The sequence below is a fragment of the Cryptomeria japonica genome, chromosome 3 (genome assembly GCF_030272615.1).
Source record: "Cryptomeria japonica chromosome 3, Sugi_1.0, whole genome shotgun sequence".
In the NCBI taxonomy this organism is placed as follows: domain Eukaryota; kingdom Viridiplantae; phylum Streptophyta; class Pinopsida; order Cupressales; family Cupressaceae; genus Cryptomeria; species Cryptomeria japonica.
The window spans coordinates 63,713,932-63,732,952 of NC_081407.1; the positions used below are offsets into that span (position 1 = coordinate 63,713,932).

At 35.2% G+C, this 19,021-nt stretch overlaps 1 protein-coding gene across 5 annotated transcripts in view; it reads right to left on the minus strand.

Annotated features, from left to right (window-relative positions):
• Window positions 1-1,183: 1,183 nt before the first annotated feature.
• The window catches only part of LOC131032641 (uncharacterized), a 240,030-nt gene continuing 222,192 nt past the window's right edge, over window positions 1,184-19,021 (minus strand). For 3 of the 5 annotated variants that reach the window (XM_057963679.2, XM_057963662.2, XM_057963670.2), the window contains 2 exons: window positions 6,609-6,665; window positions 6,027-6,474 (listed from right to left, as the gene is read on the minus strand). In XM_057963679.2, coding sequence (XP_057819662.2) covers window positions 6,347-6,474; window positions 6,609-6,665 — 185 coding nt within the window. In that variant the 3' untranslated portion in view covers window positions 6,027-6,346. Of the gene's footprint in view, window positions 1,422-4,461; window positions 4,826-6,026; window positions 6,475-6,608; window positions 6,666-19,021 lie in introns of those variants that run through there. The other 2 variants (XM_057963688.2, XM_057963696.2) reach the window with 2 other exon arrangements.

Sequence of the window (19,021 nt, forward strand, 5' to 3'; positions counted from 1 at the left end):
AATATTTGGTACGTGTGGGAATTACTGTGTTATCTGATTATTCACCAACCATACATTTAGGACTAAACAATAAGCATCCCCCATAGACTAGGCCAAATGTGAGCCTCAAAACAAGTTATGAACATTTATCAAAGCATAATGTTTTGTTGGATATTTATTTTGTAACTATATTGGAAGATATTTCTACAAAATATTGGAGTAAAGACAATTCACATGAACAAATTGACAAAATACCTCAATAAATATTGATCTGTATCCATGGCACATGAATTCAACAAAATGTCTCAAGGAATGATAAAGAGTCATAAGAGAGATGCAATTAGTTATATGGGAAGCTTAGAATACAACATAATAAATTTCTTTACAAATAATAATCATATGGACCTTGTAAATGCGATATGAGGGTTGGAAAGATGTAAAAAAGAGATGTATTGGTTTAGACTATTGATGAAAAAAAAATCCTATCGATACAATCTTTGCAAGCCATACAATCTCTTCATGAAAAACTCCACACTATATTGAAGGAGGTTAGTTTGTTACATGCTAATGTTCATATATTTAATGAGATGAGGGATAATCAATCTTTGGTGGAAATATTTTTGTTTTTATCCTTTTTATTGGAGCATCTTCTGTAGCCTATCTTTACATTATGCTAGTTCAATTAGTGCTGAAAAGAAAAATATTCCCTAAACCTAGATGGTGTTCTTTGAGAAAGTTAAAATTAATTTAGTATTTTCTTGTAATTCAACTAAAACATGAAATTCTATTTTAGTACTTTTTGGTGGCGTACTTGCTCATGGAGAAATAGACGGTCATTTGAATTTATTTTTGATTAGGTAAGAAAGGATTTTGAAAGGGCTCAAACTCTCGTACAAAGAAAATGATTAAGAAAGAAGCCCAAGAAGAAACCAAAGGACAACCAAAAGGAGCAACTACAATACTACAAAAGACAAGACATTACAAAACCTTACAAAATACCAACCCTAATTTAGGGTGGTTTGAAAAATTGTTCCAAATATTTTTTCTTTGTACCATAGTACAAGAATCTTCTACCCAAAAACTATTTTCTTCTAACAAGGAACGTTCTTAAGATCACAATAAACCTATCATCCAACATTAAAGCTTTAGAAGAGGTATCCATCAAAATACAATCTATAGGAATTTTCTCCCCATTATCTTTTTTCTATGCCTCCTCAAAGATAAGTAATGGGCTCCTACATAATAGTAGGAATTTGTACATTTCCATCCAAATAAAATGATATTTCTTGTTTCTCGTACGAGTAATAATAGCATGGCCCACTTTCCCACAAGAATGACATATAACAAGAGAACCCTCAAATTCTTGCACCCAATCACCATATTTTAAAGATAAGGTAATACAAACAAGGAGTATCTTGATCTTCTCCATGAAAACACAAAATCTACCAAACAAAAAATACATCTTTAATTTAATGATTGAATCATCAGCACAATATTGCTAAAAAAAATTAAATAATAATAAAAATAAAATTCATCCGAATACTCTAATGACAACCCTCACAATGAACCCAAATATCAAATTCTAAAGATGATATCATTCATTAGGTTGAAACCTAAAGACCATTTTCTAAGGTAAAGGTCATTCTTCCCCATATATCATAGACCATTAAGAAGAATCATTAAACAATCATCTAAATTGGTAAAAGAAATAAAAAGAGATAAAGTCAATATAACAACTACCTCAACCCAGCTTCTTTTTTTTCAATTCTAGAAAAACCCATGTTCTAATATTATCAATATTAAGATGATTACTACAAATTCTTCCAACAAGTAAATTCCTAAGGTAGGCAAACAAGGACTCCATAAGAAGAAAAATAAGAATATCGATTTGGATTTTCCCTTCCACCTTAATCTTAGTAGAAGAATATCGATTTGGATTTGGATTTTCCCTTCCCGTTCACCCTTACCATTTAACTCCAGGAACATCATAGGCATAACCTAATTGCTATCTTGGAACATCACACACTAACCTCATGTTCCCATGCCACTGCTTAACTCCATTTTCTGCTTAATTTTAAGCAATTGGAGTGTTCCCATGCAAATTTAAAATTGTTGGAAAAGGATGATTTAGAATCTTTTGCTATTTAAGCGGAGCAACTATTATTTAGGAATCGAAAATAAGCTATGTGAAAATAGGGGGGGCTGGAAATAAGCAACAACTGCATATTGCTAAAAATGCCACGTGGCTCCACAAATTTGTTTCCCTCTTTTTTTTTAACATTTTATTTCTATTTTTTATTGTGCACAAAATATTACTAATATTATTAATACCAATTTTAAGATTTCCCTTAAAAAATAAGCAAAAAAATAAATACTCATGGGGCCACCAGCTCCACGGATATTTCCTAAAAAAGTTGAGCAGCGACTGCTAGCAAAAATAAGCTAAGCAGCCGATGGGAACATCCCATAAGCCTCCATCTCACAAAGTTCCTTTGAAACCCTAGGGGCAGAATAGGAATAGTTACAAGAGATAAGGAACATGAAAAACAATAGGAGATGACAAAACAATAGCCACACTATCACCCTCTACAACAAAAGATCAGGATTGCTATTGTTTGCATCCTCACGGTCGCCTTTCCCTTCACTAGATGAAGATTTCACCTTCGCCACTGCTAGGGTTTGGGATATTTTCCTCACCATTTCCATCTTAAGTTTATAATAAAAGATTATGAATACAAATTGAAAAACATAGTTCCAAACAATCCATAGGCATAAAATGCACTGAACCAAGGTAAAATACAGGGCCAAAACCTCGCATGAACATGCAAAATGCAAGCTTTCTTTGAAACCCCAACTCTATCACTACAAACCCCTATCATTTGATAATTTAAAATGGATACTTGGAGTTCTCTATTGAACCTAATTTAGAAAATATTTATTTGATGCTTAAGGATGATCTTGATATATAATTTTTGGGGCTTACTCAAGAGCTACCATGTTAGATAAATGGCGTTCCTTAAAGAAGTTGGTTTTACCACCTTCAATTAGGAAACTCCAATGTTTGGAATACTTAAGACATGAATGAGTGTAGTAGCTTCCATTGCTTGTGAAAAGAATTTGGAGAAATTATACATCACCAATTGTCCTAAATTAAGTACATAACCTAATAATTTTGAAAACCTTATGGGCTACACAACTTTGGAATTGAAGCAATGTTCTAATCTAAAGGGACTTTAAGTTTTTTTGGGAATGCAACCCCTCCTTTGATTTGTAAATAATGGTGGCCTTGCCAAACAGATTAGGCAGTTGTTGAAATTCAGATTTGTTAATCTAGAAAATAATCTTTATCATAATTGTTTTCAAATAGTGATGACCATCATTATTTAAGGGAGTTGAATTTAATTAAATGATATTCTTTAGAAACACTTCCTACTATTCCTAATGGATTTGTAAAGCTATATGTTGGTGATTGTATACAATTTAAAACAACATACGATATGTCTAATGGAATTCTATTAGTCTTGATCTTAATCTAAGAATTTGTTGAAGATAGCCAAGATCAAGAGAAAATTGAATAGCACAATAAGAGAGAAAATATTTGATAAGAATAAACCGTATTCTAATCAAGATGCAAAATACTGATCAATTGGATCATTAAGAATTAGATACAATTTAGATGAACTTGCTTATAAAGGCAAGGCTAAGAGACAAGAGAGCACACAATGATGACATGTGGCTCAATGAGATGCAAGAGTAGGTAAGGATAGGTAGGAGAAATAGTAAAATATTCCACATGAGGTGGATCACCCACTGAAGGTGGAATTATCACTCCACAATAAGTGGATATGATAAAGTAATAACAATATCACACCATAAAAAGGTGGAGATTCTCCTACATACACACTCTCAATGTATGCACATCTCCGTAAGTGTCTCATATGCAAACTACTATGTTATGCATGTACCTAAGTAAACTTAAGTAAAGTGTAATTATATCCAACATGAATAAATAGTTACACCAACACTTAAGCAATTATGAAAGTGTGATTAATTTGTTGGAGCTTAAATTATGCATATCCTTGGTATTGATTAAAATATTGTGATGTAGAAAGGTAAGAAAGATAATGAATGATATGTACTTAAGTAAAAAATGTATAAAATTTTGTTGTGCTTGTAAGTGGTATGCATGGAGTTTGTCATCATTGCTACTATGTGATAGAGAAGATGGAACTCGCAAAGCTCTTAGATTATTTTCCTACTCCAATAAACAAGAGTTTGGAGAACCTAAGTGTCAAGACTGAAAGTTGTCTCTAGTGTTCAAAGTGTAGGTCACCCTGATAAATCATTAAACTACATCGACCAATTCACTTTCTAATAAAGTCTATCTCTAATGTATTGTTACACAACGCAATCTGGTCATTTACTTTAGATGATTCATATTCTTACATGCTTATCTTTAGTGAGAATATTAATCGCAGCATATAAGAGTTTGAATTCATTTATATATTTTATATCAGATCCTTTGGATGGCATTGCTCGATTAAAAATTTGCAGAGGAAGATAAATATTGCTAGAGATTAAGTTTGGGTGCCGAATATTAGTGAGAGATTATTTTCTTGCGGCTGTGTGTCTTTTTACAGGCCTCGGCGTGGAAATGAATAATATTAACCTTTGTGGAGACACGAAAATAAAGAATATATTTTATAGAAGAAATCAACTGTTGAAAGACACATTTATATATCAGCCACTTCCAAAGCTGATAGTTTCTTTATCAATTGTATTCTGGTGCTGCATTACAAACTGATAAAGGATCAGTCATTTCCTTTCTTGTCGGAGAGTTTTAATTCTGCATTTCGACGTTTCGATCCAATTACTCTTCTTTATCTTGCATTTTGTATTTCATGAAATATGAACCATATTAAAACTGGCTAGAGTGAAACACAACACACAGCAGTATGAAAACATTGTATGATCAGAATAAAAAAAAAACCAAGGGAAAATATTGTGAAAGTCTTCACATCATTGCACTTTTTTCTTTGTTTTAAAAGGTTGAACACACAATAAAGAGTAGAGCAGCCCATTACTTTATATGAACTTTGGTATTGTTTTTGTCTAAATATTTACTTTGCATGTAAGTTTGTGAGTGTTCGTTTACTTTAATATACATGTTTGTGTTAAGATTCACATGCATCTCAAAATGGGGGGCAAAATGTAATAGTGAATTTTGCAAACCAATGTTAATTCCAATTTAGTTTTGGATTCATTTTGAGAGGATGACTTAATACAATCAAATATTGACATTGACAATCTTGTGCAAAGTTAAGCTCATTCCCTTCTGTCCATTTACAAACATTTCCATGCATTTGACAATATATCATCCATAAACATAGATATTTTCATATATTTGATATTTATTACGAACCCCATGTCTAGATATTTCCTACATCAATATCAACATTTTACTTGTCCCCTAGTATGAATCCCACAACATATGAGTGGAACTAACCCTGAATTTAAAAAATCAAATTTAATTGTCAATTGATGCCCATTTTATCCCACCATGAGCCAACTTAGTACACCTTTACATAAAGTATTGCTATGTAATGGTATTTAAAGATATTCATTTGGTCATTAATTCAGATCCAAGAATCATTCGAAATCCTAGAACAAGCAAGAACTTGCTCCTAGTGGTTTAGCAACCTCCTAAGGTATTTCTAAATATTATTGATCATTAACATTTAGTGAAAAGCATAGTTTGAGGTTAGTTCAAGAGCAAAAGTGCACAATTTTTCAAATCATATGTGTGGGTTCCATCATAGGCCCATGCCTATGAAAATGACCTAGAATTATAGATTCAACCCACCACAAAATTTATATATTATTTTGATTCCAAAATATTTACTAAAAGGGGTAAAAATTTATTCAAACACAAAAGAGATACAAACAGAGAGTCAAGAAGAGATGACTAGAGAACCCTATCACTATCCACTAACTGATCAAGCATAAGAGCCATATCAGGAGGCAATTGCCCTAAATTAACATCAGAAAAAGGATAATTTTCCTTTCCAAGCATATAGGAAAGGAACCTATTTATAATTATGGATTGATCTCATGTGTTGAATATGAATTGTTTATTTTATAATTTTGTATTGAGCTCTAAGATAGTATTGTTTAATTTATTGCCTCTCTTGATATCACTGACTTTACTGTTGGTTTTATTGTTGACACCATGAGAAAACTTATCTTTTTTAATACTAGAATACTGTTTGGATAGTTATCATCATCCTACTTTAATAGAATTCAAAATGTGCATGAAATAGAAATGATAAAATGTGTTTCAGTAAGCATTCTAATCAAACTTAACATGTTATGATAGTGGTATGGGCTCCCTTTTTGGCCATGTCTCAACCTTTGCAAAATATTTAGGCGGTACAACTCCATCAAACCCCTCTGTGAGTATAACTTTGTTGGCTGAAAGGTAAAGTTTCATTCCATCTGGGAATGAACACAGCAACGCAAGAATATTAATCCCAATGATCAGATTACTCATGTTATGCCTGTCATGGACTCATGAGTGCACTGGCAACATATGAAAAAACACAAGATGATTGAAACAAAAATAGTAATACCTTTTAAAGCCATTTCAACGTTCAAAAATATTAATATTTCAACATTTGCACGCATTCCTGAAATCCAAACAAAATCATAAATAAGTATTATTATAAGTAGGAGATATTTTCCACAACAAGTCAAATTATGATATTGCTAACATGATTCAACTATGTAGTTTTTGAGTCAAAAACATTGACCCATATTTCATGCTTAGTGGTTCACAAGAACTCATCTCTCATGAGAATGGATGGTCCACTTAGCATTCATTGCATCTAGGTGATGCTCACAGAGGTGAAGCATTATGCCTTCTTGGGAGGTCACCCATCCAATTAGTACTCTAACTCAAGCGCGCTTAACCACGGAGTTTCCTCCAAGGTTAAACCTACATAGCTTACAACCCCATTTGCAAAACCTTCAACAAGTGTTGTGCCTTATGAACCATTCATTATAGAGCCCCTTTAGCTCATCAATTGATAAGTAGGAGATATTTTCCACAGCAAGTCAAATTGTGATATTGTTATCAAGATTCAACTATTTAGTTTTTGAGTCAAACTTATTGACCCATGTTTCATGAGTACTGATTCACAAGAACCCATCTCTCAAGTACTATTATTCCAAGGATGTTAATCTGTTCAAATCAGTTTCCATGAAATTTATGGCAAATAGGTTGTAGACATAAAACAGTAATAAGATTACTGAAGCTTTATTTGCACGAGGATGTAGGAAGTTCTCAGAATTTCTAGAACACACACGTATATATACATACACACTCTGAATAGAGCTCATGATATTTATTCAAACTTTCGAATAACAATGATAATGATTACCATCCAAACTAATTAAGTACTGAGAAACTATTAAACAAAAGCTGGACAAGTTTAACAGGCTTCAACATTATCAAATGAAGGCATCACATATCTTATGAAGGTAATGAACAATGTTGTTAGCTTCATATCCTATTTTCAATACTAGTTGTCTACAAGTCGATTCATAAATGGATTTTAAGAATAAATTAACTGTCTTCTATTGGCATAATTAGTGAATTATCACAAAATTCTGCCTATTATTGATATCAATTGGCTCATGTAACTAATTATTCCAATTCTGGTACTTAACGAACCTTGTTTGTTTGTTTTTTATATCACAGCATCATGGGCAATTTACTTGCGTCTAGTTCATTAACTAATGGTATTTTTATTAGACAAAAATATAATTTTGATATTTGAAGTCAACAGGAATTCATAAACACACACGGCATTAGGGACCAACAATCAATAAAGGAATAACATGGATTAGCAGTATTAAGGCTATTAACCAACAGCTATATACATTAAACTAACAGCTCAAAGACAGCTCACAAACTTGGGACTAAAAATAACTACCACAGAACATACCAACCAGATTGAACATAAGAGATCAACAAACACAATGCTAGCCAGGCAATTCAAAGTTATAAAGCTCTAGAGGAACAGTGACAGCTGCCTTGCCACATAATCATTGAAGCAGATTTCCTTTCTGATCATTCTCCACTTTTGCCCTGCCGACCCTATGTCAGAAGATTTCATATAATTTCCTATAAACCTCTTGCCAGAATATTTTTCTTGGTCTTAAACCTCTTTCTGGACATTAGCGAGCCAAAGGATGACAAAACTGCCCCGGTAAGGCTGGTATTATTTTCTTCCTATAGAGGACCCTCCAGATCCTCTCTAAACTCTTCTCTCTCCCTACAAACCTCACTTGGAACCCCTACATTTTAAAAAACCCTGCCTAGGGTCTTAGAATCAAGAATGCTAATGATGTCTTTTGTAGAGTTGAATTTCTAGCCATTGAGGGCAATCCCCAATGCCTCTATTTTCCAAAACTAGGCTAACCACTATTACCAAAGCTAGTGAAACCAACTCCACATTTTCTTGAGGCCAACTCAAGTCATTTACTTCTTTTTTCCTCCAAGATTTTTGCTTCCTCCTATTAACCCTGTAGAGCACAGTCAAGTAAACAGATTTGTGGCACTTTTAGCAAGAACCAAGGAATTCTCATACTCAATCTATTGCATTCAAGCATCATATTTAGAAGACAAGGTAATTGAAGAGGGAGGTGTTGTGACCTTTTCACACATCACCGCATTCCAAATGGGGACCCCCTACATTTTTGTCCACTTGGTCTTTTGTTTGTGAGCTTTTGGGTAGTCTGGCAATGATTTCCTAAAGTTTCTAGAGTTTGGATGAGTACTGATGATTTGTGCCAAGTCTGGAAGCAAGCATTGTCTGTGTTTAGGGTTTTTGTCCTGCAGGCTTAGAAAGGAAGTCCGTACTCTTGTGCAGAGTCAAATTGCCGAAGTGTAGAAAAGAAAATCTTTCAAAGAGCCTACCAGTGAAGTTTGATTGTTTTTCATGAACCTACTATTTTTAGTAAGTCTATTTTTAGTAAATTTCACTATGGCGCCAATTGGCCTAATTTTGATTTTGAACGAACTTACTATTTTTAGTAAGTTTCACTGTGCCCCCGTTTGCCATAATTTTGTGTTTGGACAAACTTACTATTTTTAGTAAGCCTATTTTTGGCAACAGATGAACATTGACAGTAGAACAAATGACCAAGGTATCCAGTTCCGAATCTAGAAAGATGAATGAGGTAGGTAGATGATCAAATTTTGGCTGTCTGGAAATCTTCCTTCAAAGACTAAGCACACCAAAGAACCTTCCTTGGGCCCAAATCCCAAGAGGAGGACTCATCCTCAAGTCAAAAATCCTCCTCTAGGCTCCAAGTGAGCTAAGAAGGTCTCCTTGGGCGCAAAACCCAAGGCAAGAAGGATTCATCCTTTTGCAAGAAAGTCCTCCTTCACTCTCCATATGCACCCAAGCACTCTTAAGGCATGGAAACTCTGCAAATTTGGCAAAGTGTCTGAATATTCCTCCTCCAGGCCCAATATGCGCTCAAACATTTGTAATGTCCCCTTCTCATTGATGCTCTTTCAGTGGTCCATTAGCCTATTCTTGAGACCCGTAGGCTAGGTGGAATGAGGAATGAGGGTCTAGCATTGATGAAACAAGGACTTACTATTTTTAGTAAGTCAGGGAATGGCCATTTTGGTGTTACTATACTACTGAGCTCTCCATGTTCTGCCTCTGGACGCGATGATCATGCTTTTCTGAGCATTAGTTCTTGACTTACTATTTTTAGTAAGTGGCAGTGTGGCACAATTCTATTATTGGCAGTAGACAGGGTTCTGATTCTGCAGCAGTTTTGGTGGTCGTCCTAACTCAGTTTCATCCTAGCAGTGTTAATAATCAGTACCAGAGCCATATGCGAAATAATTGAATATTAATTCCTTATCCTAAGGTTTAATATTTAATTAATCTGATTATTGACGACTGATTTATTAAAATTGGGATTAATGCCTATTTTTCTTAAGTTCTTGGCAAATTCATGTTTATTAAAGAGATATCGAAATATTGAGAAAGATATTATATTTTTTATAACTTATCTCTAATATTTGCCAAAGTGCGTGGGTCCTTGCTTTAGCGTGGGAGTTGACTTGTGGGGAATGGTGCCACTCTTGGGGTCCACATGTAGTGGAGCGAAATGCAAAGTAAAAACGTTGAAATTCAAGGAAATGGCATTTGGGTTTGAGGTGTGTGGAGTTATAAGTATGAGACTTGGGCTCCCATTTTGATATCTTTGAAAATTGCATCGTTATGCTGCCGGTTTGGCTTCTGAAAATCTGAGCTTCGAAGTTGGCTTCCTAGCCAAGTCTCAGTTTCGTACTTGCAATATAGTACCTAGCTGTGCCTTTGTGTTCCCATTGCAGATTGGTTAATGAGTTGCAGATTATGGAGTGTTCGATGTTGGATTTGATTGCTTTTGGTTACTGGTCGCGGGACTACTAAAAGTGAAATTTGCTCATATCTCTTAACCAGGCGACTCCATCCATCTGGGTACTGGCTCATCCTTCCTTCCAGGCTATGGCGATACAATGTGTGAGTTTTTAGCATGTTAAAATGAGCAATGAATTTAAGAGATAAAATCGAAATTCCTAGGCTAGGTGTGGGTTTTCTATTTTGCATTGGGATGTGTGCAAAATAAAAATAGGTTTGTTTGGGATGTGGCTTTGATTGGTTGTCATGGCATTTGATGTACGGTGGGATTGGGATTGATTTGAGTTGATTCGGGCAAAAAATGAGTGAGTTATAAGTGTTTTGATGTTTCCATAGGCTGCTAAAACTGTACTTTCAGCCTGCAGATCAGTGTAACAGAAAATTACAGTCATGTTGTAGAAATCTGCAATTATTCATCTCATCTCATCTCTATATTGTAAGGTTGTTTCAGTAGTATTGATCATCCCCTTCTTTCTTTGTAATTACCCACTGCATAAGTGGAAGAGGCTGGCTTGCCGCCTTCTAAGTTTTGTAATTCAGTTTTGTAATCAGTCCTCCCGCTGAATAAGTGGTCGAGTGATAAGTTCAATTCAATGGTCCTCCCGCTGAAATATGCGGTAGAGTGATAGCTTAATGTATTGTCCTCCCATTGAAATACGCGGTAGAGTGATTGAACTTCAGTTTATTGTAATTTTCCCTTGGTCGGTTTACCGCCAAGAGCTTTTGTTTCTATCCTGCTGGATAAGCAGAAGGGGCTGGCTTGCCGCCCATGCATTTTAATTTTCAGTTTGATTATGATTGCTAACGATCCCCGGGACACCGTATGCTCTCACCCTCCCAGTCTGGGCTCTCGGTGAACAAAAGGTGGAAGGGTTCCCTTTCAGTTGTTTGGCTTATTCCTCTAACCTTAACGGGTTATTTGTTGTGGATGAATTGTTATTGGTCTAAAAACAAAAAAAAATTTACTGGGATATTACAGCATTCTAGAAGGTGTGGAAACTCAAAAATTTTAAGTATTGGAAAATTCCTTCTCCAAGCTCCATGTCATGTCCCCATTCAAGACCTCAGATCAATAAGGGTCAGTAGACGATTAAATAAGTTTAATTAAATATTGAAATTCATTCACATAATCTATGATCGCAATAGAGAAATGAAGAACGATACAAGTAACACCAGCAATAAAAGAAATCGAATTTAGATGGAGAAGTCATGTGGAAGTGGGTTAATTGAAGTGAAGACCTCTGCAATGATCTCCTAAATCAGTATTGAATAAAGAGTGCCGAGAATATCCCCATAAGATGGCGATTGATATCGAAGTCAAACATTGAAGGATAGTCATCATCCTAATTGTTTCTTGCTCACTGTGCAGAGGGATGACATATCAACAAGACGTCTGATCAGATTAAGGAAGACTAAGACGCTGGAATAAAGAATAGATAAGGGTCGCAGAGATATCTAACATAATATTCAAGTATCGTATATATGATTGGACTAAGTCTTACATAATAGTTGGTTTATGGACAAACAGTGAAAGCAAAGATTGATACCATGGAGAATTCTTCTGTTAATAGCAAGTCCACGTGATGAATGGCTTTCAACGAACACATAAAATCATCGGTAGTCATTAAATAAGACATGAAGGACACCGATTATAATAGTAAAGGTGTGATTATCTTAAGTAACTAATTAAGAGTACAAGAATCTAACTAATGAGTGTGATTAATAATTATGAAGGGAAATGATCAACAAGAGACACGAGACGTGTCTCAACCTTGCGACTTTGCGCTGTGTGCGACTTTCCACACACAGCGCAAAGTATAAAGAGGCAAGCATAATCCTTCAAGAAGGAGGCACTCATTCTAGTTTAGGGGAGCTTAGGTTGAGCAAGACCGTGTGCCCATAATCGGGGAGCATTCACCAAGCAGAATTATATCTGAGTTGGCCCCATCAGTATTGCACCATAATAATCATTGTTGCAAGCAGATATGTTACGTCAGAGACAACAGCATATCACTGTGAGTGATATAATCATATACCTCTGCAGATAAATAGTGACATATAAGAAACAAAAGATCCTCACACCATTCTAAGTAATATCTAGAATCATTGTTGCCTATGTTTAAGGGCCAAGATTAGACATAGACAATAAAGATCTCCTTTGCATATTCATTAATTTTCCATACTTGAGACAGCAAGATAAGTCTTTTCTTTTGAACTATCCTTAAAATTTTAAATTAAATATTATAATGAAATGTTTCCGGTTTGGGTAAATTTTATATGACAGTTCTCATGTTACGACTGAATGGTTGTCTTAGGATTAAAAAATAGGAATTTTTCAATTAGGGACATTACACTCCAAGTGCGCCCAACCTTATGAAATCATGGAATGACGAAATTTGACTAAGGCATTCAAAATTCCTCAAGTATCCCTCTAGAATGCAGCCAATTCCATGAAGTCATTGAATGAATGAAATTTCACTAAGTGTTTGAAAAATCCTTCACCACCTCTCAATTGCGCCAAGGGATGCATAGACCTCGTTGAAATTCGGCTAAGGCAAGGAGAAAATTCTCCTACCTATCTTATGTGCGCCCAAACATGGAGAATACTCCTCCCTATCTAATATGTGCCCATGTCATGTCCCCTTTTTTATGAAATTGGATTTTGGCAAACATTTTCATTTTGTTCTCCTATAGGGAGATTAATTGATTTGATATTTAGTATTGTCCAAGTATTTCCAATGAAATGAGGACAATTAAATATTAAATTAACTGTTTGGAGGGTCATTTCAGAGGTTGGATTTTATGCCATAATGGGAAGTTCAGAATATTTCTAATTATGACTTTCCCACCAAGTGTGGAGTGGGAAGTTTGAAATATTTCTAATTAATGATTTGTAATGTCCCCAATTCAGGACATTAAGATATACGATTAAAATAAGTTTCAATTAAAGATTTAAACTGATTACAAACACTAGAGTTATTTCTCTAGCATCTTCATGAGGCACCAATGGGAAAATTAAGACAAATTAACCAAGGCAAATAATCTATTGACCAGAATAGTGATTGAAGTAGAAGAAGAGACAAGAAAATACAGTGATCTTGTATGAGAATAATGTGCAGCATTCAGTCAAGGCGTCGATTAAATAATATAAGTGATCATAGCATATACAACAATGACAAGAAGGAAGACAGCAACAACCTTGAAAATGCCGATGTCAAGATTGTAACAAAATCAGTAAACCAGAATGAATAAGACACTGACTAAGAATAAAGACAGTGGTTCTTGTTTGAAGGAATTATCAGAATAGTATACTGGAGCAGAACTAAGTTTAAATCTAAGATGATCTCCATTAAAAGTTCATACGATCTGATTTAACCACAGCCAGAATAAAGACTAACTGCAATCAGTAGTAAGGATAACATATATTCCACAGAACAAAAAAAAGTGTTAAGAATAATATATTAAGAATTGCATAACCTTAAGATTAGTTAATAAATGATATTGTTTTAAAGAGGTGCGATGACCTTTAATGGTCAAAGGGTGCAATGTCTTGCTATTAATAACAATGAAAAGAAATAAAGATAGGAAGGTGACGGTTTGAATAAACTAAATGTAATTACATATGGCAAAGAGATGTGACCTGTTATTTGATGTATCTATTTGAAGGGTGGTGACCATAAGGAGATCACCTCCTTTGGGAAGATATAAGATAATATTATGAATGATGGAAAGTGGGGGAATTTTGGAGGAGAAAATATGTCAGCTATCAAAGGGATGGTGAAAGAGGATAGAACGATGTAAGGGAAGATTTAACATTATTTAAATATAATAACTCAGATCAAGAAAAGCTCAAAGAGTCTACAATCTACCAGGTGATTGGTGGTATATCATCACCATTGGCATGGCCAAAGATGCATGAACAAAGCGGATATCTCATTCAGACACGGTCAGATTTTGAAGAAAGCTTATGAGCAGTTCCAAAGGAGATTTGTAGCAGAATTAGAGCAGTCATATAAGCTGCTTTGTATCAGACTTGTGACCATATCTATAGCAGTATCAAAGGTGATATTAAGAGCTTCATTGAGAAGAGAACCATGGGGCAGACCTATAGACACTACATAGCATTGAAGATTCAATTAAAAGGGAGAACTATAGCATAAGCTATGAAGGATCTATTTTTTATTTACTCTAATCAGAAGGCCCAGTTGAGTAGCAGCAATTTATAATGTTGAGACATATATTCCAAGTATACAATCAGAGGGAGTTAGCAAGACAAGTTCTATCTTCCAAACTATTCTTAGCATTATAAATTAAATATAATAATAAAATATCTTCAGAATTGATGAAATTATATTTTACAGTTCTCACCTTGAGTTAGAATCTTTGTCTCAGGACCAAATTAAGGTGAATCCCAAATGGGGACATCACATGATTTTCCCACCAAGAGAAAATTTGGAAAGCAAGAGTGAAGTGGGAAATTAAAATATTTCTAATTAATGATTTTCCCACCAAGTGCAAATTTGGAAAGTAAGAGTAGAGTGGAAATTTGTAATATTTCTATTTAATGATTTTCCCACCAAATTGGCCAAGGACAAGATAAATACAAAGAATATTTGGGAAAAGGGATCTTAATGCCATCTCTACTTCTCAATTTCTTATAGTATGAACTTCATGTTCTGCAAAATTCTTTAGTGGACGGAAACCCATTAGAGATTGGAGGCTTGTGGATGGAAACCCACAAGTTTCCGGTGGATAGTGGACAAAACCCCATTGTTCACATAGAGCAACTTCATCCAGAGGTTGCATTGGAGCTTCAAGATTTCAGCAGTTTTCCATTGTGTGTGTTCATGGCTTCATTAGTATTGTCGCAGTAATTCCAGATGTGTTTTGAGGGCTTTGTTGCTGTTATTAATCTTGTATCAGATCATATTCTATGTATTTTACATTTGTATATCAAACAATATCAGTGTGGTGTTTACAGTGAAATTGGTGGTATTTGGTTATAATAGTTTTTGTAGGTTTTGCTTATAAATTAGACTTTGAATGTATTAATGTTGCTGCTGAAATACATCAGTTTCAGACCTGATTAAATGATGCATGTATCAGAAAAATCATTTGCAATAATGTTCTATAAAGTTCCATTTTAACTCGGCCCTTTCTGTGCAAAAGTAGCTAACTAGTTTGGGTGTTTTCGGTGAAGTTTTGCGTAATATTTGTGAATCTATTTAACAGATCTAAGAGCAATATTAAATTTTTGGTTGGGGACATTACAGCCCAAGAAAAGGATAACATGAAGGATAAATATCTAATGGCCAAATGAGAATATTTTCATTAATGAGGTGTGGCACACAATACATAATGGAAGTTGCTATTTTGAACAAGGCATGATGAGTGGGGTCCACCGAAACGACAAGTCAGCTCTCCTTCAACAAGAGAAACATGAAATGTGTTTTGGAAGGAATTAATGAGCTGCTAAAAATACCCCAGAGCCATCTTGGCAACATAGTGTGCGAATTCTCTATTTAAAAAGAGGAATTCTCTATTTAAAGAGAGCATGAGAGTTCATTTTTCACATCACATTTTTGAGGAACACAGGCAAGAGCAAAGTACCTAACGCATGGTTATTTATCAAAGAAATCTTTTCCTTGGAGGTTCAAATTTGTTCCAAGTCTAGAATACGCTATGTGGAATTCTTCTCATAATGAATTAAAAAAAAAAATTCCTTGACATGATTTTAATGTTGTTTATTTTATTTTGCAAGAAGTTAGTTTGGCAAAATCAAAGGTGGCGAGCACGTCAAGGCAGACCTAGATCAAGAATGAGCTTAAAGGATTTCTCCCAGAATCATAGATCATATCAAAGTGGAAGGAAGTCAGCGACACCAACCTGGGAACTCTCAATTTGGATGAATTCAGGAGGAGAATGTTTGGTCATGAAGGGCATCCTCCATCAATTGTAGCCAAGAAGATAACTTGGAGTGGAATTGTGGCAGTAGTTGGTTTCCCTCCTGCCATATAGTGCTTTGAGTTGATCATTGAATGTGCAAAGCTGAAGCAATTACAAAGGCTTTTGGAATTCCCATGTATCATTCCATGGTGTACAAGACAAATGAGAGAGCATTGAGGCTCTATGAATTTGGAGCAAATGGTTGCGCAAGTATCATCAACCGTAAATGGATGCATAAGTCAAAGTCCCATCATTCCAAAATGCCTAAGCAACTTACCAGGATGGACTTCAAGAAAGAGTATAGTGACCTTGTGATGCTGATGAGTTGAGTCATGGGATATCCACAGGCATTCGCCTTCGAACCATGGATGTTTTACTTTATCGAGGAAGTGATGGATACAATAAAGGTCGTGGAATGGGCAAAATTAATTAGTGACAACTTGGACGAACAATTGAAGAATTTGATGCATTCTCGGTCCTTTTACATGCGTTCGTACATTGTTTATATGTTAGCAAGGATGGCCAAATTCAACGGATTAATGAGCCAATTTTAGGAGAGCCAATTATGCCTTCACCATGCATATTGTTCTTTCTCTACAAGGAGACGTTCACATGAGTTTGTCACAAGAAGCAAGGAGATTAATAAAAAGGTACGGATCATGGTTCATCCAATTTCCAAGATTCACCTACATCCGGCTTTAGGGATTCTCTTCCTATCCCTTCAGGCCCTTGAGGTACCCAACTGATAATATGGTACTGCTTGAAGTGACAAGACAATTAACAGCTTATGAAAAAATCCAGAAGAAGAAGAAGAAAGGTGGAATCAAGTTCCTGATCATCATGGGTTCTGATGAAGTGTGCCCATTGGTAGCACCAACAGAGAAGTCAGTGGAGGAACTACAGTTATACCACCTCACAAATCAAACAAGGTCAGATTTTGATCCATATGACAAGATGAAAATGGTAGCTGGCGTGAGGCATAGGCATAAGATGCAACTCGAGGATTATTGGGCCAATGCCAAGGATGATTATGAGGTCAAAAAGAGAATATTTTCTATGCTACCCCTCAAGATGATGAGGATATGTGAGCTCCTCCCAATACCAAACCAGGTTGAAGGTGTGAACAATGTTCACCCTAATTTTGAGAAAGCGAAAGACAAGCCAATCCTAGCACCTAATTGGTCTGAGCCAAAGATTGTTGATCTTAACATCCTGAGCAGGCCAGTTACAAAATTCACAAGGCTTTGGATAGAGCATCACATCAACAAGCTGAAAGCAAAGAATGCTCGCCTGACTTATGGTTTGATGGGAGACCTGGAATCACAAGATGAAGCCATTGAGGAATCATTAGGAATTCAGGCCGAGAAAGGAACAAATCCACAAGGAAAAGTAGAGCGTGGAAAAGAGGAGAGCATTGCCGGGGGCAACTATTTCTCTATTCTCTAGGTTATAATGTTTGAAGCATTCTACAATCAATTCGGTACACTGAAATGCTGGAAGGAAACCAGCAGCCTGCACTATCCCATTTTGCATCATTCTCCGTGCAATCGGAGTGGGTAACTGTGTATCGGTGTTGTGCATCCTCTTCTTGAACTCCCGAAGTTTGATGTGCCCAAGGTTGGTATCTCCAACCTGCTTCCATTTTGTGTGATGGTCCAACTCCTGAGGTCATCCAAATCTGCAAAGGATTAAACAAAATTAAGTTAGAAACTGTATTTTAAGAGGGGATTTGGAGTTTTACCAGCTAAGTGTATTCTGATTTTTCACTCTTTTTCCAACACTTAGCATTTTAAAGGGGTTTCAATGCTTAGATGTTCTTGAAAATCTCAGAAAAACCCTTTAATATGACCAAACTTGGGAACTTCACGTCTGATTTTAATCAAAATCAGAACCTAATAACGAAAAACTGAGTCCAAATTTCAACTAAGTATGCATCAAAATCTAGTTCGAGGGGAAGAAAATAAGAAAGAGTGAAAGGAATTTGTAAAAAACCAATTCTTTCTCTCGAAAAACCTTGAAAAATCAGGTTGGGAAACCTGATAATCTGCCCTTGAAACCAACTTTCACCTTCAGAAAAGATAAGAGAGATGGGAAAATGTTATTTGTGATGGAATATCAGAGGTTGCACTTCGAAAAATTGTGAAAATGTTCTTCAAAACTGTCAAAATCTTCTTCCAAACTTTGTCTAAAGCTTCAAAAATCTTGCTGGAAACCTTCAAAACCTGCACAAAACTCTTCAAGAACTACTCAATTTTCTCTCTCAAGTTTGAACGTCTTATGAAAGAATTGAGAGACTGAATTGGTATTTGTATAAAATCTTCATGAAGTTAGAATTTTGCATTTAGAAACATAGCCTGTCTTTCCTAAATTCGAACTAGATTCGCTTCTAATTACTCTTTAGTCTTTTGAGTTGCAAAAGAAAGTTTCCATTTTGAGTTTTAGTTGAGTTAGAATCTTTTTGGCAAGTTCGAATTGTGAATTTTAATCCAAGAGGAAGTTTCTATTTTGATTCTAAGTTGATGAATCGAACTCAATCTTCAATCTTCCATTTTGAAAAACCTAAAATTGCCTCTAGTTTGAATTTGGATTAGATATCTTGTTGACAGCCA